Source organism: Mangifera indica, chromosome 10, assembly GCF_011075055.1.
Source record: "Mangifera indica cultivar Alphonso chromosome 10, CATAS_Mindica_2.1, whole genome shotgun sequence".
In the NCBI taxonomy this organism is placed as follows: Eukaryota; Viridiplantae; Streptophyta; class Magnoliopsida; order Sapindales; family Anacardiaceae; genus Mangifera; species Mangifera indica.
In genome coordinates, this window is record NC_058146.1 from 4,970,983 (window position 1) to 4,993,392 (window position 22,410).

The 22,410-nt window shown below is 33.4% G+C and overlaps 4 protein-coding genes and 1 long non-coding RNA gene across 6 annotated transcripts; 3 read left to right on the plus strand and 2 right to left on the minus strand.

Annotated features, from left to right (window-relative positions):
* The first annotated feature begins 708 nt into the window (after positions 1-708).
* LOC123227691 lies at positions 709-1,774 on the plus strand. Its single transcript, XR_006504558.1, has 2 exons — positions 709-1,036; positions 1,111-1,774. It is a non-coding gene; the product is annotated as an uncharacterized LOC123227691 (long non-coding RNA).
* Positions 1,775-2,309: 535 nt separating this feature from the next.
* Positions 2,310-6,359, minus strand: LOC123227688 (mucin-5AC-like). The gene is made up of 5 exons (XM_044652789.1): positions 5,886-6,359; positions 5,662-5,776; positions 4,786-4,900; positions 3,110-4,198; positions 2,310-2,823 (listed from the first exon to the last, which is right to left on the minus strand). Exons 1-5 carry the CDS (start codon positions 6,088-6,090, stop codon positions 2,566-2,568), a joined length of 1,782 nt encoding a protein of 593 aa, XP_044508724.1. The 5' UTR covers positions 6,091-6,359; the 3' UTR covers positions 2,310-2,565.
* A 299-nt stretch (positions 6,360-6,658) lies between these two features.
* On the plus strand, positions 6,659-10,992 carry LOC123227686 (arginyl-tRNA--protein transferase 2-like). Its single transcript, XM_044652786.1, has 6 exons — positions 6,659-7,039; positions 7,216-7,254; positions 7,786-7,936; positions 8,384-9,508; positions 10,123-10,438; positions 10,539-10,992. The coding sequence occupies exons 1-6, from the start codon at positions 6,910-6,912 to the stop codon at positions 10,644-10,646; spliced, it is 1,869 nt and encodes a 622-aa protein (XP_044508721.1). The 5' UTR covers positions 6,659-6,909; the 3' UTR covers positions 10,647-10,992.
* A 5,537-nt stretch (positions 10,993-16,529) lies between these two features.
* LOC123227690 (protein yippee-like) lies at positions 16,530-17,233 on the minus strand. The gene is made up of 3 exons (XM_044652792.1): positions 17,003-17,233; positions 16,862-16,917; positions 16,530-16,766 (listed from the first exon to the last, which is right to left on the minus strand). Exons 1-3 carry the CDS (start codon positions 17,123-17,125, stop codon positions 16,682-16,684), a joined length of 264 nt encoding a protein of 87 aa, XP_044508727.1. The 5' UTR covers positions 17,126-17,233; the 3' UTR covers positions 16,530-16,681.
* Positions 17,234-17,730: 497 nt separating this feature from the next.
* On the plus strand, positions 17,731-22,187 carry LOC123227687 (arginyl-tRNA--protein transferase 2-like). 2 transcript variants are annotated; one of them, XM_044652788.1, is made up of 7 exons: positions 18,159-18,260; positions 18,437-18,475; positions 18,727-18,792; positions 19,009-19,159; positions 19,599-20,723; positions 21,344-21,626; positions 21,727-22,187. In XM_044652788.1, exons 4-7 carry the CDS (start codon positions 19,062-19,064, stop codon positions 21,841-21,843), a joined length of 1,623 nt encoding a protein of 540 aa, XP_044508723.1. In that variant the 5' UTR covers positions 18,159-18,260; positions 18,437-18,475; positions 18,727-18,792; positions 19,009-19,061; the 3' UTR covers positions 21,844-22,187. The 2 variants fall into 2 exon arrangements, with proteins under 2 accessions (XP_044508722.1, XP_044508723.1); XM_044652787.1 differs by lacking the exon at positions 18,727-18,792 and having other exon boundaries at positions 17,731-18,260.
* Positions 22,188-22,410: the final 223 nt, after the last annotated feature.

The window sequence follows — 22,410 nt, forward strand, 5'->3', positions numbered from 1 at the left end:
ACCCAAGGTTTGTTTAAATGACAAGTTCCTACCCTTTAAATTTCAAAAAACTAAATTTTCATACTGTCACCCATTTTTTGTTAGCAAATTCTGGTGAGCGAAAGGATAAAATGCCATTTTACATTGTTTTTCTAATTTTACTTTTTTTTTTTCTCTCTTTTTATTTCCTCTTATTCTTTTTTTGCCCCCTCCTATTTAATCTATTTTCTCTTTTCAAAAGGGGCAAACCACAATTTTTATAAATATTAGGGCGTTAATGAGTTTTTCAGTGGGCTTTTGGAAATTAAAAAAAAATTAGACGGCTTTTGAATTTTTTTATATTTTTTAATGGTTTCAATTCAAAATAACTGTTATAATCAAAATATAATATTTTAAATTTAAGTAAAATTTTGATAATTTTTAAAAGTGTAATACACATTTAATAGTTATATTAAGTATTAATGGTAATTTTATAATTTTAATTAAAAAAAAGGAAAATAATCATTTCTTGAACTTAAATAATGAGAATGCGTCTTTTAAGCAAGCCTTGGGTGGAAGGAAAGTTGTGATTAACAAATTTATGTGTATTTATTTTAAGTATATAAATAAATATATATTTTTATATGTTATTATATAATTAAATGATTTTGAATTAACAATAAAATAACATTCAATCATACGATATTATATATAAATATATATTTATTTATATATTCAAATTAAGTACGTATAGTATAACTGAGTTGTGATATATCCTCTTAAAATATGCTGAACCCCAAATTTAGGGCCCCCATCCTTGCTCGGCCACTCTGCGTAAAGACATGACAATAACTTGAATTAGGAAAGGTTTAGTATGTTGAATTGATTCTAATGATCTCTGTTGTGTTTTTTGTTTATGAGAAGTAAAGAACATAATTGCATTTGTTTTGTTAATTGCCTGATACAGAAACAACATGGGTCGTGGTGATCAAGGGGGAGTGGCTCCATTAAGAATCAAAGAAAACACCAAGCTTGGATATGGAGCTTCAGTTTAAAGAAAACACACTGTTCATTTGTTGTAAAGATTTTATCATATTTGTTTTTGCAAATTTTTTGTGGAATTGTGTTATATGATTTGAATGATTGTTACAGAAATCCCAGAAATTGAAGAGAACTAGCGGGAATGTTGAGTAAAAACATGGGGAGAAATCACAAAGTTTATTCACGCTCTGAGGAAAATCAAAGCTTGGAAGAAATTGATTTTTTCAAAAGAAGATGAAGTGAAGTTGAATTGTTTGAGACAAAATGAGTCTATATCATCTGAAAATCAGAGAAACGACGAGGGTCTCAATAAGGGAGCTCGGAAAACTGAGTTTGAAGAATTTCTTAAATTAGAAGTGTCGAAAACCAGCTTAAGTGCAGAGGAAGATTTGGAATTGGAGAGGAAACTGCAAAGAAATTCAAGGTGAAAAATGGCAAAATAAGGGGAGAGGATGTGGATTAAATGTATTGAAGGATCATGTTTTCGATTTCTTTGTGGAAGAAGAAATGTCCAATGTTGAAGAACAACCTATCAAGAAGAAATGCAAGATGCCAAAGTTATTGGGACAAGGACTTGAAGGCAAGGCAACAGTGATAGTGACTTAAAAGTTAAGACCTGAACAGTGTCAGGAGGAATAGCAACTAGCCGGATAGGTTCCAAATAGGAATCTGTCCTAGTCACCATTCTTATTCTTAAATTTTAGAAACGGCTGGTTCTAATTCTGGTTTGGATTCTTTTTTTTAATCAAGGAAATCGAAACCCCTTACCTCTAAATTTATAAAGAAAAATATATAACAATAAAAATCTTATCGCACTAGCGGAGCGTTCGATAACGTATGACTTGGATCCAACCAACCATCGTTATAAGTCTCAGGCTTCTCGATATGCAATCAGCCTTTTAATGTAGAGGCCGGACCTTTTTCTGGTCCCTTACATTTGCATGAACAGACAGGGATGAGTGTAGCAGACACTGATTCTGAAGCTTAGAGTTGCGGTCCAAAGCTTACAGATTCTTTGATCCAAATGCCAATATCTTTGGGGAAACTTTAAACTCAAAATATGATGGGTCATATGCATTAATGTACTGTGGTCCTGCTTTCATAAAATATACCTTTTCTTCTCAATCTTGACCTGTTAGCCTTCTTTATGCTGCTGGTGCTTCATGACTCTCTCTAGTCCATTTCATGCCTTCACCTTTAGTCTATATTTCAATAAATTATAATGCAGTCGGTTTTCCTTGGAATTTTCTGCAAATTCAAGTGGCAGAGCATGGGGAAGGGAACAAGGTACCGAGCTTTGGAAGTTTGGATAATAAGAAGATGATCCAGCCTAATGAATCTGTTCATAGAATCTCATCGTGTTGAAAATTAACACAAATGATTGTTCAGCTTTTGGTTTTCCTAATAATACACAGACAACAAATTACAAAACCTAAGAAAACTTTACATTAATCATTGAACATGAACCCCTCAAGTTCCGCATATCAGTTCTCCTTCAACTGTCAAGCCGGTGGATTTGAAATAATTGCGTAAGACGGATTACAAAAGGGTTGTTGGCATTGAGCATTACCTCCCACGTAGACTGCCAGGAGATCGAATACCTCTGTCACAGCCAATATCATCTTCTACCTCAATCCCATCTGTACAGAGGCCGTTATTGTTAACACTCAATTCTGAACTACCATTACTGCTTGTGGCCAGAGGGGAGTCCGAAACACTAATTGTTCTGCTTCGTGCAGACCCTGATCTCACACTGTACATAGAGGATGCTGGAATGTTTGTCATTAATGGCCTTAAATTACCAGGGATGCTTCTCCTTATATCCTGGCAATTCCAATACAGAAAACAACAAGTAAATCACTATTTGTCTTGTTAACTCTTCTCTCAAATGTTTTTCAATAGTTTAAGCCTAAGTGAAATATAGCTACAGATATAAATATAACGGAAACGACAAGAACATGCACAAAAGAAATCACAAAACAACCATGTTATGGATATCAATATGAATAGAAGTTCCAAGACTTAACACGTTAAGTCTACAAGAGGTTTCTATTCGGATACCAAAGACCCTAGTGACACAATGCAATAAGGAGTGAAAGCATATACTTACCATATGCCTTATGGCCATATCCAGTGATTTCTTTGACAGTGTTCTTCCAAAGCCCGTGCTGTCTGGAGATGAAGACTTCCCAGTCAGGTTACCTGGAGGAGAGTTTTTGTCATCTTGCTTGGGAGGTGCCAGTTTCCGCATATTGATTACCCTCTCAACCATTTTTGTCCCAATTACAACAGGGCTTACATTGTCATTAGCCTTAGCAAATGCACGATTGATTGCAGGAACAGAGCTTCCACTTGAGTGCAAAGTGCCATTGAAGGCTCGTCCTCTAGATGGAGAACATGATTGCCGCCTTGGTCTTCCATTACATATAGGCTCAACAGAAGAGGACCGGGGGCCCGGTGCACCAGGCCTACCCCTAGTGGCTGAAAGTGGCCTTTCAGGTACTGAAGTCCTCAAATTTGGCGGAGCATCAAGTGAGAAACCAGGCATCTTTGAGGGATTCCATGGTCTGGATTTTACTGTAGGAGAACTGCCACGAGATGGCACCAGATTTTTCGATGTTGTGGAAGAAGGTTTAGTAACTGAAGGAGAGGACTTCACCGGAGGAGCAGATATACTAGGTGCACTCGATGGTGTGGATGGTCGACGAGTAGGAGTTGCTGCCCTTGATGTAGGCTTTGAAGAAGGTATAGAGGGTCTAGAAGTAGGTGTTGAAGATCGGGCTGTGGACCGAGTGGGTGTGGAGGATCTTGCTGGAACAGTAGGCCTACTTGCAGAAACTGTGGTCTTAGTTGCAGAACTTGAGGGCTTAGTAGTGGAATTTGTGGACCTAGTAGCAGAACTTGTGGGCTTAGAGGCAAAAATTGCAGGCTTAGTAGCAGAAGTCATAGGCTTGGAAGCAGAAAGTGCAGGCTTAGTTGAAGATAAGGTGGGCCTAGATGTAGGTGTTGAAGATCTTGAGGGTTTGGACGTGGAGTTCAGTGTAGGGCGTCCAGTTGGGGTTCCAGGTCTCGATCCTGGACCCCCAGATGATGAGGGCCTCCGAACACCAGTGTTTGATGTACTCAATCCAGGTGAGGAAGCTGGCTGTCTAGACACTAAGCTACTCCTGGTAGCAGATTCCGGCTGTGGATTCGCAAGCTTATGAACAAGAACAGAAATGACCATGGAAAATTAGCAAATTCAAGCATATAAATTTCTCCAAAGTTCAGACTGTAGAATACCAAGGTAAACAGCATGGTGGAGAGGTTTGATAATGACAGTGAGGCAAGCACTTCCGTTCCTTACGAACTCTAGCCATTATCAATATAGGATACAAACTAAGTTCTTAAATTATTTTTCAAATGTAAATTATGCAATACAAGCAATACATCAGCAACTCTATCACATGTGCAAGAAAAAAAAGACAAAAGAAAAAAATGGAGGAATCAAGTGGTTCCAAGTGTAAGCATGGAGAGGTAGAACTTCCGTATCTTTTCCTGATTACTGTTACAAATCTATTTTCCCAAAAAGCATATTTACTCTATTCAAATGGATCATGTAAGGACAGATTTCCTCAAAATCCAGAGAAGAATAATTATTACAAATTCACTTTTAACAAACTCATGATAAATGATAATTTAGACATCTATAAATTACCAAGTCATAACCTGAATATAACAAAAATTTTCAAAATGAAAGTGCCATTCAGACCAAAAATTTTATGATAGTATTCATAGTACTCTTACTCTGGATTTCAGGGCAGTAGGGCGTGCCTTTGAAGTACCAAGTTGGCTCATAACAGTCTTTTGTGATTCCATCTCCAAAGAAGGGAAGAGAGGAGTCCCAGGAGGAGTCAGAAGCCTGAAAAGATAAGGGAGAGAATTAAAATCATCACTAATGAATATGTGAAGAAACCTGATTCAGAAATTATCAATCTGGTAATACACAAATTATTAACTGAAACAAAAATAACAACTAGGGGATTCCAGAAGAAGATATAAAGGTATATGACAATATTTCTTTGATGTGTTCAAGCATGAATAATTGGTAGAAACATCTGCTGAAGCCAAGGTACCAGATTGATAATACCCCCTGATATAAGCTATTCCAACACTTATTAAACAGTGAGACAATGTACCCTCCAAAACATGAAATACTTCCCAGCTCAAAACATATACACAGATCATTCCCTCACTTACTGCAAAGAGGTCTAAGAGGCTGAAAGCTAATGAAAAAAATACTTCTATAAACATTTGATTAACTTTTGCATGGATTTTAAAAAATATTGAAACATGTTTAAGACATTGATCTATGCTTCCTCAGTAGTGGCTTCCATAAACTTCTAACTTATTCCATCAAAGAACATTAATCATAAAAATAAATAATACAAAATCAACAGCTCAATAGATTCTAAGAAACTAAAAAAACCAACAACAATTGCCTTTTGGATATTAACTTGCAGTGAGCTTTATATTTACATTGTAATCAATAATTCAGCTACTCTCTATTCTAACTCTCCTGAGCTCAAAGCGACAAACACCCTAAACAGTCAAACATTATCAAATTACAGAAAACATCTAAAAAAATAAAAGAAATTAATATAATAAATAAATCCACATTACCAGTCATAGTCATTTTTGTCATTATCAGAATTAAGAAAGTCATCAGCACCAATCTTCCTTGCCGGCGTGTTCGAAGAAGAAATGTTAAATATCGGTGAAGTCCCTGGTTTCGATCCTAAAACACCAAAAAGAACAATTTTTAACATTTCACGAGATCGAAAGTTATAAATCGACATAAGACCAAACGGTCTTGCGAGCAACACAACCAGAAATAATAAAATTACCTAATGGTGCTTCGAACTCTTCTTCAGAGTTATTAAGAAGCAGATCACTTTGCTCCTTCTCACGTTTTCGCATCTCAAGAAACAATGAGAGCTCCTCTTCTTTCTCCTTCATCATTGAAGCTCGTAATTGCTGCCTCTGCTTCAAAGCCGCAGCCTGCATTTGCGATTCTTGAGACCTAAAGCTTCGATTCATGGTTGAATACATACAGATCAAAACAGTGAGATCTAAAACGACATATCGTTTCGTTTTGCTTGACTTTTGCTTGACTTAAACGAAGCTTAGCTCGGTATATAGTAGTTAGCTAAATGCTGAGGAAAGAGAAGGGACAGAGAGACACAAGTATGGTTGGGGGGCAATGAATGAAATAAGAAGGGATTTGAGGGGTGAAATAGAGATTTAGAGAAGAAGGTTTCGATTGCATTTGGGGTTTCCTTCAGTAACGGTACGACGGTTAGTCTGTAATTAGACCTCTCTGTGTCTTCTCTCACTTGAAACCTACGTTTTTTTTCAGATTTTGCTCTTGGTTTGGTGGATAATCACGATAATGCCCCTCCTTCTTTTATCTTATAAATGTCAGTTTTGAATATCGGGACTGGCGTTTCCTCGCAGCTGCGCCCTATTTTGTTATAATATACTGGATACCGCCTTGAAGTGGCAAAACTTTCTACTTTTATTTTACCCCTACAGTTTTCTCAAATTCGAATGTTTACAAATGTTTTAAATTTTGTCATATAGACCCTTCGTGTGGCTAAATCCAAATCGGACGGATCTTGAAAAAAAGCAAACTAATACTTTACACTGTTAAGCACAGGATTTAATCTCCAGAGTAATTTAATGGTAACTGCTTAGGCATGAAGATTCTTTGCAGAAATGAGAGCCGGAGACCAATAGCACCTAGATAGAGAAGCCTCCTCCGTAGCTGACGGAGAAGGAAGAGAACTGTTGACAGACAGATAGTTAAAAATTTGAAGTCCGCGACGTCGTTTGGGTAAGCCGCTGAAGAAATCGAAGACAGCAGCGAAGATGAGAAACGAAGCGAGCAGTAGTAATAACAGTAGCGGTCGGGGAGAAACCGTTGTTGCTGATTGGGGCCTGAGTAGAAGCACGTGTGGTTACTGTAGAACTTCCGGTCGCAAAACTAGCATCGCTCACGGTCCGTTGCTTGAATTTATTTCTTGAAGACTGATATATGATTGATGAATTCTGATGCAAAAATAGTTATCTGATTCGTCTTTTGTAAAATTTGGCTAATTGATTCGTGTATTTGTTCCTTTTTAGAAAGTTTACATTCTGCTGTTGATGAGAAATCGTTCGGTGTTGTGTTTGTAGGTTTATGGGCGCACAGCCTGACGGTTGATGACTACCAAGGTACGTTGAAAGAACTGGTTTTTAATATTAAAGTTTGTTTATGTGGCGAAATTGTAGTTATATTAGTTGAATGCGTAAGTTGTCCTAGTAAATTAATGTAGCTTTTGGGACCTAGGATATGCAATTTTTTTTTTTGGTTGTTAATCTAAGATTTTTTATTATGCTGATTACTTGATTATATTGTTGTAAATCCTTTGAAGAATGAAATATCCTTGGGCATACATTTAATAAGCTAACATGTTAATTGAGGTGATGGAGGAAATGATCGGTTCAGTTAAGGCACAGAAATCATTTTTGCCCCTGTAGAATAGTAAGGTGCATTTTCTTTTCAATAATGTGATACATCTTCTCCTTTTCATGATTATGGTGCCTGCATTTACTTTAAATTTCTTCCTTGTTCTGATAGATGTTTGATATTAGTTTTCTTTAGAAGCTTTACGGTGATATCTGTTGATTTAAATGTATTAGTTGCTTGTCTGGTTGTAGTTTCTTTAAAATTATTCCATTCTTATTCTGGAGCTACTTTGGCAGATCTGCTCGACCGGGGATGGAGAAGATCTGGATGTTTCCTTTATAAACCTAATATGAAAAAAACATGTTGCCCGTCGTATACTATTCGTCTAAAGGCCCGTGACTTTGTTCCATCTAAGGAACAAAGACGAGTTTCTAGACTAATGCAAAGGTATACTTTCTTTTGTTTTCTCAATTTCTTGACACAATTCATTGATAGTTCTTTGGTATACCATCTTGTTTTGAGGATGTCATCTGTGTTTTCATGGAAGGCTTTTAATAATTTCAGCTGTCATAGCAATGATTTATGACAAAGACTCTATTGACATTTGCATATACATATTGTAATACGCACATACACATTTGACGAATTTACGAATCAAATACAGAAATACCAAAGTGCTGGGTTAGATTTGTAATCTCTCTTTTCCATGATTTTATTCTGAACCTGTTGATTTCTATTAGCACATTAACTTTTTTCCTCTGGCTGAATAATTTTTTTCCCTCTAGTTAATGTATACCTGTTTGTTGGGGATTTGAATCCATGTTTGATCCAAAGTTTAAAAGCATAGGAATACAAAAGAAGCTCCTTTGGGGTTACTGACTGTTATATGCATAGGTATTTAGAAGGGACATTGGATGTGAAAAAATTTGTTGAGGTTCTGGAGGATCCAAGCACTTCTAACCACTATGACAGCTTGAGCTCTGTCAAAAAGGACACCTTGTCTCATAGCAATGAAGAGAATAATAAGGCAGAACAGCTTCTGCATTATTTGTCAGTTCAGATTAACAATGCAGTGCATACATGCATTGAAAGTGGGGACTTCCCTTCCGGTATTCAACTTCCAAAGGCTTCTGTCAAAATAGTTTCACAGGCAAAAAGGAAGCTACTAGCTGAAGGAATGGAAAATCTCTTATACTCCAGCAACATTGCATTCCAAGTAGCTGCCACTTTAAGACGGGCACAGTTAGCTGAGACGGAAGTCCAGCAAATACAAGTACTAAGACAAAACACACAAGATAATGGTCCATCTCGGAAAGTTATAGCAGAAAAGTTGGCAAGTTCCTTGAATAAGCTGGTAGAAAATTCAGGTCTTTCAATCAGGGCTTGTAATGGGCATCTTAATTTTTATTCTGCTATGAACCAATCTCCTTCTGATAATGGGATTCAAATTGCTATCCTTTCTGAAGAATCATCTGATGTGAACAGTAAAAGAAGATGCGTCAAGAGCAGCCCTGAACATCCTCAGGGAAAAAGGCATAGGCTCCAGATCCATTTGAAAACATCCAGTTTTGATCCACAAGAGTATGCATTGTATAGACGATATCAGATTAAAGTGCACCATGATAAACCAGATCAGGTCAATGAGAAGTCATATATGGAATTTTTAGTTGACACTCCCTTAGTATTTGTTCCACCATCTGGTGATGCTACAGTTCCTCCTTGTGGATTTGGCTCTTTCCATCAGCAATATCTGATTGATGGCCGGCTAGTTGCAGTTGGGGTGATAGACATTCTTCCTAGATGTTTGTCGAGTAAATATTTATTTTGGGATCCAGATTTTGCCTTTCTATCACTGGGCAAGTATTCAGCTCTGCAAGAAATAGGTTGGGTGAAAGAAAATCAAGTCCATTGCCTTCCTCTTGAATATTACTATCTTGGCTATTACATTCATTCCTGCAGGAAAATGAGGTACAAAGCAGCATATTGCCCATCAGAGCTCCTCTGTCCTCTTCGATACCAGTAAGTACATATGCATCTTGCAGCTAACAGTAAATACTGGAATAAAACCGTCTTAAGCCGTTGTTTGCTGCTTCATCAGTATAAAATGTATTAATCAACTTCATTTCAGTAACAAAACTTAAGACATGATATCTCAAACCTGTTCCCCACTTAGTTTAGTGAATTTAGATGTGAGGTAAATTTTTGGTTGGCATTTTCTTGGTGCTTTTCTTAAAAGAATAACAGATGCTTTTTCATAATAAATGCATCAAAAAATTTTTAATTGTAGATATTTTCCAGTGGTCCATGTTCTGTTTTAGTTGGTTAGGTGGTTCCTAATTTTTTTTTTCTGGCTTTTGCCTTTTTTGTTTAACATCTAATCTCTTACGTTAAAATAAGTTGGAAAAGGAAAAGAAAGTTTCCAGTTTTAGAACAGTCTGCTTCTGGCATAGTCATAGGGCACTTTATATCTGGGCCTACTTATTTGATATTCTTTGCTTGAAGCACAAAGAGAGTTTCATCTATGAGACCAATAATTTATATGTATAAAATTGAAAATCTACGTTATATATAAACTTCACTTCCTTTTTTTTTTATAATGTCTTAAGTATAATAAGTGGAAATGACGTTTCCAGGTGGGTGCCATATGATGTTGCCAGGCCTTTGCTTGATAAGAGGCCATATGTTGTTTTGAGTGATTTTGCCAGCTTACAAAATCAGGAGGCCTCATCACCTAGTGTTTCTGCTAATGCAACAGAATTGCAACATCACGACATTGGTCAAGCGGACTCAAATGATGTACTTATGGACTATGAAGAAGAAATGCTTGAGCCTGAGTCAGAAACGGATGATGATTTATCTGACTCAGAAACCAGTGGTCTTAATGTTGGAATAGACGGTGACATCACTAATATTCTAATTGGGTTGAATCAGTCTCGAGTGAGATACAAGGTAAATACCCTTTCTTTGGTTGCTGTATGCTACAACCACCTGGATTTTTAGGTTTGGTTTTATAATTTCATATTCTGAGTAAGAAGTTACAATTTTGCAGGATGTTCAACATCCCATTTTGCGTAGATCCTTGGAATCCCAGTTACCTAGATATTTGAAGGTTGTGGGTGCAGAGCTGTCTAAGCGAATGGTTTATTCTCTTGGGTAATCATTTTTTATAAAACGTATCATACAATATTCTTCACAAATTAAAGATGCTGGAATTATCCGTAAAATCATGCCTACTTGTCAGAGACTGAAAAAGGGAGCTATCTTTGGAATGTCCTTAATTTTCTGTTTCAAGGATTGCTTTCATTTGATTTTCTGTAGGAAATACAAATTCGAAATGTTCATATTTGCAGCTTGTGTCTGTCTGTCTCCTGTTTTCTTGTAGTTTGTCAACTGAAAGAAGTCAGTTATAGACAGCTGACTAATTCATTTCTTTTCAGATGGTTTTTTTTTTTTTTAAATCAAACATTGAATCTGCCTAGTAAATAAAATGCTTGGTTGTGACATATAGAGTGCTTGGTTGTGGCATATAGAATGCTTGGTTGTTGGAATATGCGTTGATTGCTTCTCACGGAAGCCAATTGAAAAACCTCAAAGTGTTTCTTCACAGAATTGATTCAATAATTGCCATCTACAATTCAGACTTGATTTTTTGCGCTAATGCCGCCCACGTTCAATTGATTTGTTTGTGTCAATCAACTCTGCAGCAAAATCTGACTTTGTTTGGTAGAGTCAACAGCCATAGTGAAAAACAGCACATCGTTAAATGGGTATATTTTTTAGTATATTATTGATGATATAAATGGTGTGTTATTATATTTATTATTTTATTTTTAATTTAAAATTATTAAATTATATAATAATATATTATTTGTATATTCAAACTCAAAAGTGTGAGATGAACTATTTTGTCTAAGATAAAAACAGAGAAAAAGTGAAGGAAGATATAAGGCTGGATTCGAGCTGAGTCGAGCCGAGTTCGCAGCCAGCTCGAGCTCAGCTCGGTTCATATATGAGCGGCTCGAGTTCGGTTCCAGCTTGATTCGAGCTCAGCTCGGTTCAGCTCGTTTTGGGCTCGTGTTCAGTTCGATTCGTTTTTCCTTATCAAAACGACGTCGTTTTTAATATATATTAATCAAAATAACGCTATTTTGTATAAAAAAATTTTAAAAAATATATACCAAGCCAATTCGAGCTCGGCTAAGCCAAGCTCGTTTCGGGTTCGATCGAGCTGAACTCAAGCTCGAGCCGAGTTTGACTCGGTTCGGATCTAACCCTAAAAAGAGAGACCGGTAAAAGGAGAAGAAGAGATCTGAAAAGACCGATTGATAGTTGAAAAGGAGATAGTCGTAGGAGAGGAGAAAAAAAACTCAAAAAGAAAAATGATCACTTTTCAAACTTTGAATAAAAAAAAAATGATTAAATTTTTAAACTGAAATAAGGAAATATGATAAAATTTTAATTTTTTTAAATAATTTTTATTAAATGATCATTTTACTTTTATCATAATTAAGAATTTTAACAAAAAATATTTTTTTGAGTCTTCGAATTTTCTAGATGAAAATTTAAATTTGAGAATGCATTAAATTTGGGGTGGGAATAAGTCTTTTATATTAAAAATAAAATAATATTTAAATATATAATAATATATTATTATTTATATATAAAATTATACAAATAATTTGATCGGATAGAAAATTATGCGAATCACCCTCCTGTCAGCCCAGTTCACATTTGCTTGCCAGTACGAAATTTAGGACCCTTTATTATCATATTTTAATATTAACTTTTCCAAATACTATCACGTTAAAAAGACTAAGCTTTTCTTTAGAAGTCTCTTGACCTTTTTTATGAAATCACCACCAGTATTTTGGCTTTAATGTCTTAAAATAGACAGTGCTTGATAAAACTATGATAATAATGAACCATTTTAATGGGATTTAACAAGACCTGAACTCATAATAACTGCCCCAGAATGAGTTTTAAGTTGCAGAAAGACAAAGACAAAGAGGTGGCAGACAGACAGCAACACAGAAAGGAAGATACGCGAAAAGAGTAGTTGATTATTGTAGTTTACAAAGAGGGATTTTTGTTATTTTGCGTACATTTTTTCATTTCATTGAATTTTCTATTTCTGTTAATTTCTGACTTGAATTCAAACGCCTCAGAAGAAGGAACAGTGGAGGTTGGTAGGAACCCAGTAGCCTTCAGTTGTCAATTTCTCCCATTAACTTTTACTTTATTTAATTATTCAGTAAATTATATTTCCAAGTTTTCCGGAAACCATTCTCAGTAAATTATCCAATTTTATTTAACTTAATAAAAAATTACTCATTAATATAAATTAACCAAAATACGCTCAAATATAAATAAAATAAATTTAATCTCCACCCCTATTTTTCCCTAAATCATTGTTCCTATAATATGAGAAATTTCAAGTCTTCCCATGAGTTTCGGTGACAACTTTGATTTTTGACTTTTTGGACGATATTTTTGACGTTTTCCAACAATGAAAGTGGTTACAATTTTATGCATTATAGACTGACTGAAACAGTAAATGATATTGAATTAAGGGAAATTGAAAATTTTAGCACTATTTTATTTCGTGTATATAAAATTGTCACCTATCCTAATGCTTTCACAAATATACCACAACAGTACTCACCTTTCCCAAAATACCCCTCTTTAATATTTCAAGCGTATATTCTCTCTTTCTTCTTCTCTGCAAATTTTTTTTCTCTTCTTTCTCATCTTTCAAGTGATAAAAGAATCATGTAGAAAATAGAATAAATGTTTCAAAAATAAAAGAAGAAAGGAAAAAATTGAAAAAGGAAATTGATTTCAGATTAACAATTCTTTACTAAAAAAAAAACTGAAAAAAAAGTTAAAAAGGTTGTCAGAAAAAAAAACTGAAGAATAAAACTGATTGACAAATCTTATTCGGTAGATTTCAGATTTCAGAAAACTAGAAATCTTATCGGTAGATTGGGTATTTAATTAAAAAGAAAACTGGAAAAAAAAAATTTTAAATAGTTGGCATGGGTTGGCGTTTTATAATTTTTGGGGGTTGGCGTTTCCGCCAACCCATAATACTTTTTTACAGGCAAAGGGTTGGCGTCACCAGGCACCAAGCCATTATATTATAATATAATATTATATTATATTATATTATATTATAATATTATATAATTTAATATATAAAATAAATTGATAAGGGATTTCGCCTACCCTCACAATAATATATACATATATTATATTATATAAATATTATTATATATTTTTATTAAATATAATATATTATAATATATATATATATATATATATATATATATATATATATATATATATATATATATATATATATATATATATATTAATATTGCCAAAGGTTGGCGGGGTCGCCAACCCTTGGCGACGCCAAGGGTTGGCGACCCCGCCAACCTTTGGCAATTATATATTATATATTAATATTATATATTATATATATAATATTAATATATATATATTATATATATAATATATTATATTTAATATTTATAATTATATAATATATATTTTATATAAAATTATATAATATAATATATTATATAATTATATGTATATTATATTATAATATTATTAACAATATATAAAATATATTATAATATTATTAATAATATATATAATATTTTATATTATAATATATTATATATTATTTTATTATATATAATATTATATATATAATATTTTATATTATAATATGTTATATATTATATATATAATATATAATATTAATATATATATGTTAATAATATTTCAATCTCCAGTCTTCTCTCATGGAGACTTTGTGTCTTCTCTCTTCTCTCTCTTCACAGGCCTGAAGTGCTTCTGCTATTATGGAAGCACTTTTGGAAATAGTTGTGCCCACTTCACGAGAAGCACTTCCACTTGCAGTACTTGTTATATATATATATATTAATATTATATATTATATATAACAGTAAAGGTTGGCGAAATCGCCAACCCTTGGCGCCGCCAAGGGTTGGCGATTTCGCCAACCCTTATTAACTATTATATATATATTATAATATAATATATATATTACATTATATTATAATATATATTATATTATAATTGTATTATATATATTATAATATAAAATATTTTATTATATATTATTATTAATATTATATTATATATTATAATATAAAATATTTTATATATTATTATAATATTATATATAAAATACAATATATATAATATATTATATTATAATATATATTATATATATTATATATATATAATAATAAAGGTTGGCGGAATCGCCAACGCCAAGGTTGGCGATTCCGCCAACCTTATTAAGTATTATATATATATATATATATATATATATATATATATATATATATATATATATATATATATATATATATATATATATATTATAAATAATATAATATATTATATATAATATAATTCTAATTATATAATTAAATAATTATATAATATATTACATAATATATAATATTATAATATATAATTATATAACAAAATATATATAATATATTAACAGAAAAAAAAAAACAAACTGAAAATTTTGGGAATTATTACGCTAACTTTTCCCACACTACTTGTTTTGCTTTATAAAGGGTGAGCCCACTCTACATTAATGCTACAGGCCAGTTTCCCTTATCGTCAACCCAGACTCCTTTTACATATATATATATATAATATTAATATATGAATACATATATATATTTTTTATATTATTATAATATATATATATAAATATATTATAATATAATATTATAATATGTATTCATATATATTATAATATTATATATAATATATAATTTTAATATTTTAATTATATATATTATATAATATATTATATTATTATATTATTAAAATAAATTAAAAAAGGACGCCAACCCTTTTGGTGCTAAGGGTTGGCGTACTACATTTTTTTTTATTTTTAATATTATAATATATAATATATTATATTATTTATAATATATTATATAATTAATATATATATATATATATATATATATATATATATATATATAAAATAATTAATAAGGTTGGCAGAATCGCTAACCTTGACGTTGGCGATTCCGCCAACCTTTACTATTATATATATATAATATATAAAATATATATTATAATATAATATATTATATATATTATATTATATATATAATATTATAATAATATATAAAATATTTTATATTATAACATATAATATAATATTAATAATAATATATATAATATAATATTTTATATTATAATATATATAATATAATATATATATTATATTATAATATATATAATAGTTAATAAAGGTTGGCGAAATCGCCAACCCTTGGCGCCGCCAAGGGTTGGCGATTTCGCCAACCTTTACTGTTATATATATAAAAAATATATTATATTATATTTTATATTTTATATATAATATATTTTATATTATATATGTAATATTATATTATAATAATATTATTTAATATTATATATATAATATTATATACATATATTAAGGGTTGGCGTTACACAGTAACTTTCACGCCAATTTTTTTTTTTTTTAAAGTTAAATATCCAGTTTTTTTTGTTTCACTTAAATCTTTAAATCTCAATTTTTTATCTTTTTCCAGTTAAATACTGTTACATAGTCTTCTCCCATCATCATTTCCTCTAAGGTTTATACAGTGGATGTGTTTGAGTTTTTGTGGGTTGCTCTTTTTTTTTTAAATCCTTACTTTGAAAAATTCTTAATCTGAAAAATTTAGTTTTTTTCTTTCTGCTTTTGTTTTTTAAGATGAGGAAGAAGTGATAGTGATTATTTTATCATTTTGAAAGAAGAGGAAGAAGAGAAAAAAAAGTTGCAGAGAAGAGGAGAGATAATTTATGTATGAAAGACTAAAGAGGGGTATTTTGGGGAAGGTGAGTACTGTTGTGGTATATTTGTGAAAGCATTAGGATAGGTGACAATTTTGTATACACGGAATAAAATAGTGCTAAAAATTTCAATTTCCCAAGACAGGATCACACAAGTTTGAACATCAACTTAATCGGAATCGACACTCGACTGTTTCCAATTCCAATTAGGTTATTCACAGTGCCGTTTAGCACGGTGCCGAGTTGAGGAATACCCAGTTTAAGAATTCAAAAGTTAAACCACAAACTTGTTGCTTAAAGAATGTACAGTTGGAATTGTAATCAGACATCATCTGCATCACTTCCACCAATCTGTGCCTCTTGACTGACCCAGTAATTGCTTCCATCTGGACCAGAAACCTTAAACCTGCTCAACAACATACCACATAAATCTTCATTAACAATGTAACTTACAAATCAGAATTCACATTTTCCTTCTCCTATCTGAAGTTATATACTGACCTTTCGAGGACGGATTTTCCTTCCTTGTACTTCTGGCTCTTCTCATGAGCAGTCTCCTGAAAGACACTTTAGAAATAACTAAACAGCAATAAGGAACATGCATAAATCACTATTTTCAAAATTTTTGCCACCAAATCTTACATATTTCCACCCAACGATTGATCCACAACCAACACAGAAAATATCAGCTACTGTATGCACCCCAGTCATCATCAGTCTATCTTCACTCTCTCCAACAGAGACATTCACTCTGTCAAACAACATGAGATGAGATTCTTCTTAAGAAAGACCAAATGAGTAAATTAAATATCTAATGCAAAAATGTGTCCACAAACTCATCCATGAGCATCCCTAATTCGGTATTAGCCACTGAAACACGATAAGTTAAAAAATGTGCATTCATCTTTCCTGCACAGCTCAGGTGTAAATTGGACCAAGAATAGTTTATAAGATTCATGGTTGAATACATACAGATCAAAACAGTGAGATCTAAAACGACATATCGTTTCGTTTTGCTTGACTTAAACGAAGCTTAGCTCGGTATATAGTAGTAAGCTAAATGCTGAGGAAAGAGAAGGGACAAAGAGACACAAGTATGGTTGGGGGGCAATGAATGAATTAAGAAGGGATTTGAGGGGTGAAATAGAGATTTAGAGAAGAAGGTTGCATTTGGGGTTTCCTTCAGTAACGGTACGACGGTTAGTCTGAATTAGACCTCTCTGTGTCTTCTCTCACTTGAAACCTACGTTTTTTTTTCAGATTTTGCTCTTGGTTTGGTGAATAATCACGATAATGCCCCTCCTTCTTTTATCTTATAAATGTCAGTTTTGAATATCGGGACTGGCGTTCCCTCGCAGCTGCGCCCTATTTTGTTATAATGTACTGGATACCGCCTTGAAGTAGCAAAACTTTCTACTTTTATTTTACCCCTACAGTTTTCTCAAAATGGAATATTTACAAATGTTTTAAATTTTGTCATATAGACCCTTCGAGTGGCTAAATCCAAATCGGACGGATCTTGAAAAAGCAAACTAATACTTTGCATTGTTAAGCACAGGATTTAATCTCTAGAGTAATTTAATGGTAACTGCTTAGGCATAAAGATTCTTTGCAGAAGTGAGAGCCGGAGACCAATAGCACCTAGATAGAGAAGCCTCCTCCGTAGCTGACGGAGAAGGAAGAGAACTGTTGACAGACAGATAGTTAAAAAATTGAAGTCCCCGACGTCGTTTGGGTAAGCCGCTGAAGAAATCGAAGACAGCAGCGAAGATGAGAAACGAAGCGAGCAGTAGTAATAACAGTAGCGGTCGGGGAGAAACCGTTGTTGCTGATTGTGGCCTGCGTAGAAGCACGTGTGGTTACTGTAGAACTTCCGGTCGCAAAACTAGCATCGCTCACGGTCCGTTGCTTGAATTTATTTCTTGAAGACTGATATATGATTGATGAATTCTGATGCAAAAATAGTTATCTGATTCGTCTTTTGTAAAATTTGGCTAATTGATTCGTGTATTTGTTTCTTTTTAGAAAGTTTACGTTCTGATGTTGATGAGAAATCGTTCGGTATTGTGTTTGTAGGTTTATGGGTGGACAGCCTGACGGTTGATGACTACCAAGGTACGTTGAAAGAACTGGTTTTTAATATTAAAGTTTGTTTATTTGGCGAATTTGTAGTTATATTATTTGAATGCGTAAGTTGTCCTAGTAAATTAATGTAGCTTTGGGACGTAGGATATGCAATTTTTTTTTTTTTTGGTTGTTAATCTAAGATTTTTTATTATGCTGATTACTTGATTATATTGTTGTAAATCCTTTGAAGAATGAAATATCCTTGGGCATACATTTAATAAGCTAACATGTTAATTGAGGTGATGGAGGAAATGATCGGTTCAGTTAAAGCACAGAAATCATTTTTGCGCCTGTAGAATAGTAAGGTGCATTTTCTTTTCAATAATGTGATACATCTTCTCCTTTTCATGATTATGGTGCCTGCATTTACTTTAAATTTCTTCCTTGTTCTGATAGATGTTTGATATTAGTTTTCTTTAGAAGCTTTATGGTGATATCTGTTGATTTAAATGTATTAGTTGCTTGTCTGGTTGTAGTTTCTTTAAAATTATTCCATTCTTATTCTGGAGCTGCTTTGGCAGATCTGCTTGACCAGGGATGGAGAAGGTCTGGATGTTTCCTTTATAAACCTAATATGAAAAAAACATGTTGCCCGTCCTATACTATTCGTCTAAAGGCCCATGACTTTGTTCCATCTAAGGAACAAAGACGAGTTTCTAGACGAATACAAAGGTATACTTTCTTTTGTTTTCTCAATTTCTTGACACAATTCATTGATAGTTCTTTGGTATGTCATCTTGTTTTGAGGATGTCATCTGTGTTTTCATGGAAGGCTTTTAATAATTTCAGCTGTCATAGCAATGATTTATGACAAAGACTCTATTGACATTTGCATATACATATTGTAATACACACATTTGACGAATTTACGAATCAAATACAGAAATACCAAAGTGCTGGGTTAGATTTGTAATCTCTCTCTTCCATGATTTATTCTGAACCTGTTGATTTCTATTAGCACATTAACTTTTTTCCTCTGGCTGAATAATTTTTTTCCCTCTAGTTAATGTATACCTGTTTGTTGGGGATTTGAATCCATGTTTGATCCAAAGTTTAAAAGCATAGGAATACAAAAGAAGCTCCTTTGGGTTACTGACTGTTATATGCATAGGTATCTAGAAGGGACATTGGATGTGAAAAAATTTGTTGAGGTTCTGGAGGATCCAAGCACTTCTAACCACTATGACAGCTTGAGCTCAGTCAAAAAGGACACCTTGTCTCATAGCAATGAAGAGAATAATAAGGCAGAACAACTTCTGCATGATTTGTCAGTTCAGATTAACAATGCAGTGCATACATGCATTGAAAGTGGGGACTTCCCTTCCGGTATTCAACTTCCAAAGGCTTCTGTCAAAATAGTTTCACAGGCAAAAAGGAAGCTACTAGCTGAAGGAATGGAAAATCTCTTATACTCCAGCAACATTGCATTCCAAGTAGCTGCCACTTTAAGACGGGCACAGTTAGCTGAGAAGGAAGTCCAGCAAATACAAGTACTAAGACAAAATACACAAGATAATGGTCCATCTCCGAAAGTTATAGCAGAAAAGTTGGCAAGTTCCTTGAATAAGCTGATAGAAAATTCTGGTCTTTCAATCAGGGCTTGTAATGGGCATCTTAATTTTTATTCTGCTATGAACCAATCTCCTTCTGATAATGGGATTCAAATTGCTATCCTTTCTGAAGAATCATCTGATGTGAACAGTAAAAGAAGATGGGTCAAGAGCAGCCCTGAACATCCTCAGGGAAAAAGGCATAGGCTCCAGATCCATTTGAAAAGATCCAGTTTTGATCCACAAGAGTATGCATTGTATAGACGATATCAGATTAAAGTGCACCATGATAAACCAGATCAGGTCAATGAGAACTCATATAGGAGATTTTTAGTTGACACTCCCTTAGTATTTGTTCCACCATCTGGTGATGCTACAGTTCCTCCTTGTGGATTTGGCTCTTTCCATCAGCAATATCTGATTGATGACCGGCTAGTTGCAGTTGGGGTGATAGACATTCTTCCTAGATGTTTGTCGAGTAAATATTTATTTTGGGATCCAGATTTTGCCTTTCTATCACTGGGCAAGTATTCAGCTCTGCAAGAAATAGGTTGGGTGAAAGAAAATCAAGTCCATTGCCTGCCTCTTGAATATTACTATCTTGGCTATTACATTCATTCCTGCAGGAAAATGAGGTACAAAGCAGCATATCGCCCATCAGAGCTCCTCTGTCCTCTTCGATACCAGTAAGTGCATATGCATCTTGCAGCTAACAGTAAATACTGGAATAAAACCGTCTTAAGCCCTTGTTTGCTGCTTCATCAGTATAAAATGTATTAATCAACTTCATTTCAGTAGCAAAACTTTAGACATGATATCTCAAACCTGTTCCCCACTTAGTTTAGTGAATTTAGATGTGAGGTAAATTTTTGGTTGGCATTTTCTTGGTGCTTTTCTTAAAAGAATAACAGATGCTTTTTCATAATAAATGCATCAAAAAATTTTTAATTGTAGATATTTTCAAGTGGTCCATGTTCTGTTTTAGTTGTGTTAGGTGGTTTCTAATTTTTTTTTCTGGCTTTTGTCTTTTTTGTTTAACATCTAATCTCTTACGTTAAAATAAGTTGGAAAAGGAAAAGAAAGTTTCCAGTTTTAGAACAGTCTGCTTCTGGCATAGTCATAGGGCACTTGATGTCTGGGCCTACTTATTTGATATTATTTGCTTGAAGCACAAAGAGAGTTTCATCTATGAGACCAATAATTTATATGTATAAAATTGAAAATCTACGTTATATATAAACTTCACTTCCTTTTTTTTTTTTTTTTCTATTGTCTTAAGTATAATAAGTGGAAATGATGTTTCCAGGTGGGTGCCATATGATGTTGTTTTGAGTGATTTTGCCAGCTTACAAAATCAGGAGGCCTCATCACCTAGTGTTTCTGCTAATGCAACAGAATTGCAACATCACGACATTGGTCAAGCAGACTCAAATGATGTCCTTATGGACGATGAAGAAGAAATGCTTGAGCCTGAGTCAGAATCGGATGATGATTTATCTGACTCAGAAACCAGTGGTCTTAATGTTGGAATAGACGGTGACATCACTAATATTCTAATTGGGTTGAATCGGTCTCGAGTGAGATACAAGGTAAATACCCTTTCTTTGGTTGCTGTATGCTACAACCACCTGGATTTTTAGGTTTGGTTTTATAATTTCATATTCTGAGTAAGAAGTTACAATTTTGCAGGATGTTCAAGAGGCTTGTGATCCCATTTTGCGTAGATCCTTGGAATCCCAGTTACCTAGATATTTGAAGGTTGTGGGTGCAGAGCTGTCTAAGCGAATGGTTTATTCTCTTGGGTAATCACTTTTTATAAAACGTATCATACAATATTCTTCACAAATTAAAGATGCTGGAATTATCCGTAAAATCATGCCTACTTGTCAGAGACTGAAAAAGGGAGCTATCTTTGGAATGTCCTTAGTTTTCTGTTTCAAGGATTGCTTTCATTTGATTTTCTGTAGGAAATACAAATTCGAAATGTTCATATTTGCAGCTTGTGTGTGTCTGTCGCCTGTTTTCTTGTAGTTTGTCAACTGAAAGAAGTCAGTTATAGACAGCTGACTAATTTATTTCTTTTCAAATGGTTTTTTTTTTTTAAATCAAACATTGAATCTTCCCAGTAAATAAAATGCTTGGTTGTGACATATAGAGTGCTGGGTTGTGGCATATAGAATGCTTGGTTGTTGGAATATGCGTTGATTGCTTCTCACGGAAGCCAATTGAAAAACTTCAAAGTGTTTCTTCACTGAATTGATTCAAGAATTGCCATCTACAATTCAGACTTGATTTTTAGCTCTAATGCCGCCCACATTCAATTGATTTGTTTGTGTCAATCAACTCTGCAGCCAAATCTGACTTTGTTTGGTA

Excerpts from the sequence above, each read along its gene's own strand:
- LOC123227688 (XM_044652789.1), bottom strand. The coding sequence starts at position 6,090 with ATGTATTCAACCATGAATCGAAGCTTTAGGTCTCAAGAATCGCAAATG. Across the intron at positions 5,777-5,885 it reads AGAGTTCGAAGCACCATTAG|GATCGAAACCAGGGACTTCA; the intron begins GTAATTTTATTA and ends TTGGTGTTTTAG. Across the intron at positions 4,901-5,661 it reads GACAAAAATGACTATGACTG|GCTTCTGACTCCTCCTGGGA; the intron begins GTAATGTGGATT and ends TTATCTTTTCAG.
- LOC123227686 (XM_044652786.1), top strand. The coding sequence starts at position 6,910 with ATGAGAAACGAAGCGAGCAGTAGTAATAACAGTAGCGGTCGGGGAGAA. Across the intron at positions 7,937-8,383 it reads GTTTCTAGACTAATGCAAAG|GTATTTAGAAGGGACATTGG; the intron begins GTATACTTTCTT and ends TTATATGCATAG. Across the intron at positions 10,439-10,538 it reads AGTCTCGAGTGAGATACAAG|GATGTTCAACATCCCATTTT; the intron begins GTAAATACCCTT and ends ACAATTTTGCAG.
- LOC123227690 (XM_044652792.1), bottom strand. The coding sequence starts at position 17,125 with ATGTTGTTTGACAGAGTGAATGTCTCTGTTGGAGAGAGTGAAGATAGA. Across the intron at positions 16,918-17,002 it reads CAATCGTTGGGTGGAAATAT|GAGACTGCTCATGAGAAGAG; the intron begins GTAAGATTTGGT and ends AGTGTCTTTCAG. Across the intron at positions 16,767-16,861 it reads GGAAAATCCGTCCTCGAAAG|GTTTAAGGTTTCTGGTCCAG; the intron begins GTCAGTATATAA and ends GTTGTTGAGCAG.
- LOC123227687 (XM_044652787.1), top strand. The coding sequence starts at position 18,131 with ATGAGAAACGAAGCGAGCAGTAGTAATAACAGTAGCGGTCGGGGAGAA. Across the intron at positions 19,160-19,598 it reads GTTTCTAGACGAATACAAAG|GTATCTAGAAGGGACATTGG; the intron begins GTATACTTTCTT and ends TTATATGCATAG. Across the intron at positions 21,627-21,726 it reads GGTCTCGAGTGAGATACAAG|GATGTTCAAGAGGCTTGTGA; the intron begins GTAAATACCCTT and ends ACAATTTTGCAG.